Raw genomic sequence first — 2,719 nt, 5'->3', positions numbered from 1 at the left:
AACTTGGTCCCAACTTCCACTGCTCTCATTGTTTCAATCTTGAAGTTCTCCAGGATCTGGGATGGAGGAGAAAAGAGCAGGTGGAAAACACCGGCAGTACCAACACCACCCATGCCACACACCCCTCCTGGTCCCCTCAGCGCCAGGTCCACGGTGTCCCCAGCAGTGGGATGCTCACGTGCATGAGGAAGAGCTGCATCTCCAGCTCGGCGATCCGGCGCCCCAGGCACTGGCGGGGTCCGAAACCGAATCCCAGCCCCTTGAAGTGCTTGGAGCCTGCTGACAGCCAGCGCTGCGGGCTGAACTGCTCCGGCTTGGGGAAGACCTCAGGATCCCGGCCCATGGCATAGAGACCAACCTGCACCAGCGTCTGCGGGGAAGGACCAGCCCCATGGGTCTGGGCTCCCCCCGCAGCTTTGAGTGCTCAGGGTTCAGGAAGGGGGTGCAGGGATGGGATCCAGCCCCAAACGAGTCGCACAGATGCTCCCCCTACGTCACCCACCCGTGCTCCAGGTCCCACCTCCGCCCAGAGCCCTGTGTGAAGTGGGTCATGGTGAGGAGAGACCCGGGGACTGTGCTCACCTTGGGGGGGATACGGTAGTCCTGGAGAATGACCTCTTGCGTGGTGTACCTCTGCAGGGTCACTGCCACAGGGTGCAGCCTGGGGAGGGCAGGTCCCACACACCTTATTTTGAGGGACAACCTGGCCCAGCCAAGCCCACCTCGGTGCAAAATGTCCCAGCAGTGCGAGAGATTTTGGGCGGGAAGGGGCTGGGGTGGTTTTTCAGCTCCTCCTCACCTGAGCGTCTCCTTGACGGCAGCTTTGAGCAACCGGATGGTTTTTAGCATCTTCACCCTGTCCCCCGCTGCCTCTCGCTTGGCGGCCAGGACCTCTGCCCGCAGCTGCTCCTGGACCCCCGGGGACCGTGCCAGCTCGAACATGGCCCACTGCAGCGTCATGGAGGTCTGGAGCGAGGCAGGGGAGCAAGGCTCAGTACCAGCCAGGACCTTCTCCCTGCCCAGCCGCCCTGCCCGCTCCTTACCGTGTCCACCCCTCCCGCCATCATCTCAGTGACACTGGCCTTGATGTCATCCAAGGGCAGCTTGTCCTGCAGGATGAGGTTGCAGAGGATGCCCATGTGCTCCTTGGTGCTCTTGCGCTGCAGCCGTAGGTCCCGGTAGACATTCTGGATGCACATGTCAGCTGAGGAAACATGGAGACCGGGGCCATGGTGGAGAAGGAAGGCACCAGATGTGGCAGCTGAGGATATCACTGCCCCAAGCCGGTGGCTTTTCCTTCACAGTTGTCCCTGCAGCAGCCTGGGATTGTGGGACCCAGCAGTGGCTGGGTGGGCACAGAGTGTGAGGGGTGAGGGTGCCCCAGGAGGGGGAAACCCCACAGGAGGATTGTCCCAGATGCCAAAAGCTCCCTCAGGCCACAAGCCCCTCTAAAATGTGATGCCCATCATCTGCTTTTCATCCTCCTGGATGGTTCCCCACTGCTCCATCCCTCAAGCTCCAGATGTGGAAAACCTTCCTGGACTCGGTGGCCCTGTGCTGGGTGTTTGGACCAGGAGAAGGTCTCCACGCTGGGGAGACGCGGCTGCGCTATGAAGCCAAGACCTCCAAGGGGCCTTGGGTGACAGAGGGTGGTGCAGGCAGGAGGAGTGCTCACCCTGGGTGAAGATGGCATCCCAGGCCTGGACATGGTCCCGCCACGTCTTGGTGTTGAGGTGGCGGAGGAGGGTGGGTGGCAGGTAGAGCATGGGCGAGGTGGTGTGGAACATCAGGCTCACAGCATCGATGAAGCGCTGCGCCTCGAGGTCCACGAAGTCCTGCAGCAGCCCCAGCCGCTCCCCGTACAGCACATGGCACACGGCTGCGAGCACAGCACCCATGAGGGGACCTGGTCAGAGGGGACCCCGTCCCCTCCACCCTCCCATGGCCAACTCCAGCCTTTCCGTGGCTACAGGGACCTAGCTGGGCCTCGTCCTCGCTCCGAGCAACACGGAGCCATGGAGGCACTCCTTGTCGGGCAGGGTTGGCTACCTGTTTGATGACCAGTGGATGACAAAACTTTTATCAGCAGAGCTGAGCTGTTCGCTGCTTGTCTGGAGAGAGGACATCCCTCCAGACACTAAGGCTTTGGGGGAGAAGCTTGTTTGCCCATCCCTGAGGATGAAGCCGGGGGAATTGCAGCATGTCACCCATCTCAGGCACCCTGCAAGGGGCACCATGCAAGGGGGTGTTTGGGGGGGGACACACACCTTGCAGAGCCTCGTGCCCCTGATACTCACACTCCAGGGCGAAGCGGAAGAGCTCGTGGGTGAAGTCGGCTGTCCAGTGCTCACGGCCGCTCCTCCCCACCTGGGCTCGTGCCCGCCGGACGAAGTCCTCGCCCACCTCGCTCAGCAGAGGCACGAAACCCTCTGCCATCTGCGGTGACAGCACCTCCTTGTTCAGCATCAGGCGGTCCGAGCGCCAGGCCTCCCCCGTCCTGCAGGACACCAGATTGGGAGGGATGTCACCAGTGTCCCCCTGGCTTCTACCCCCTCTCCAGAGGATGCCACCCCGCAAAGCACAGCACCAGCCAACATCCCCATCACCCTCCTGATGCTCCAGCTTCTCACCGCCCCGTGTGCAGGGGCTCTTGCGATGGGACTTGGAAACCCCTTTTTGAGGAGAATCCCCTAGCCTCCCGACTCACTTGAGGAGCACG

General features: G+C 62.1%; 1 protein-coding gene across 1 annotated transcript in view; it reads right to left on the bottom strand.

The window, feature by feature from the left end:
* Positions 1–3: 3 nt before the first annotated feature.
* LOC104506334 (cholesterol side-chain cleavage enzyme, mitochondrial) overlaps positions 4–2,719 on the bottom strand; it is a gene marked incomplete at its 3' end in the record, with an annotated part of 3,636 nt that continues 920 nt past the window's right edge. Inside the window, exons 3-9 of the mRNA XM_010147255.1 lie at positions 2,298–2,536; positions 1,676–1,879; positions 1,044–1,204; positions 800–966; positions 583–661; positions 179–370; positions 4–56 (exon numbers count right to left, since the gene is read on the bottom strand). Coding sequence (XP_010145557.1) covers positions 4–56; positions 179–370; positions 583–661; positions 800–966; positions 1,044–1,204; positions 1,676–1,879; positions 2,298–2,536 — 1,095 coding nt within the window. The remainder of the gene's footprint in view (positions 57–178; positions 371–582; positions 662–799; positions 967–1,043; positions 1,205–1,675; positions 1,880–2,297; positions 2,537–2,719) is intronic.

This window comes from Eurypyga helias, unplaced genomic scaffold (assembly GCF_000690775.1).
Source record: "Eurypyga helias isolate BGI_N326 unplaced genomic scaffold, ASM69077v1 scaffold22242, whole genome shotgun sequence".
Lineage (NCBI taxonomy): Eukaryota > Metazoa > Chordata > Aves > Eurypygiformes > Eurypygidae > Eurypyga > Eurypyga helias.
Note: the sequence above shows the minus strand (reverse complement) of the source record. Positions and strands in the feature narration are given on the sequence as shown.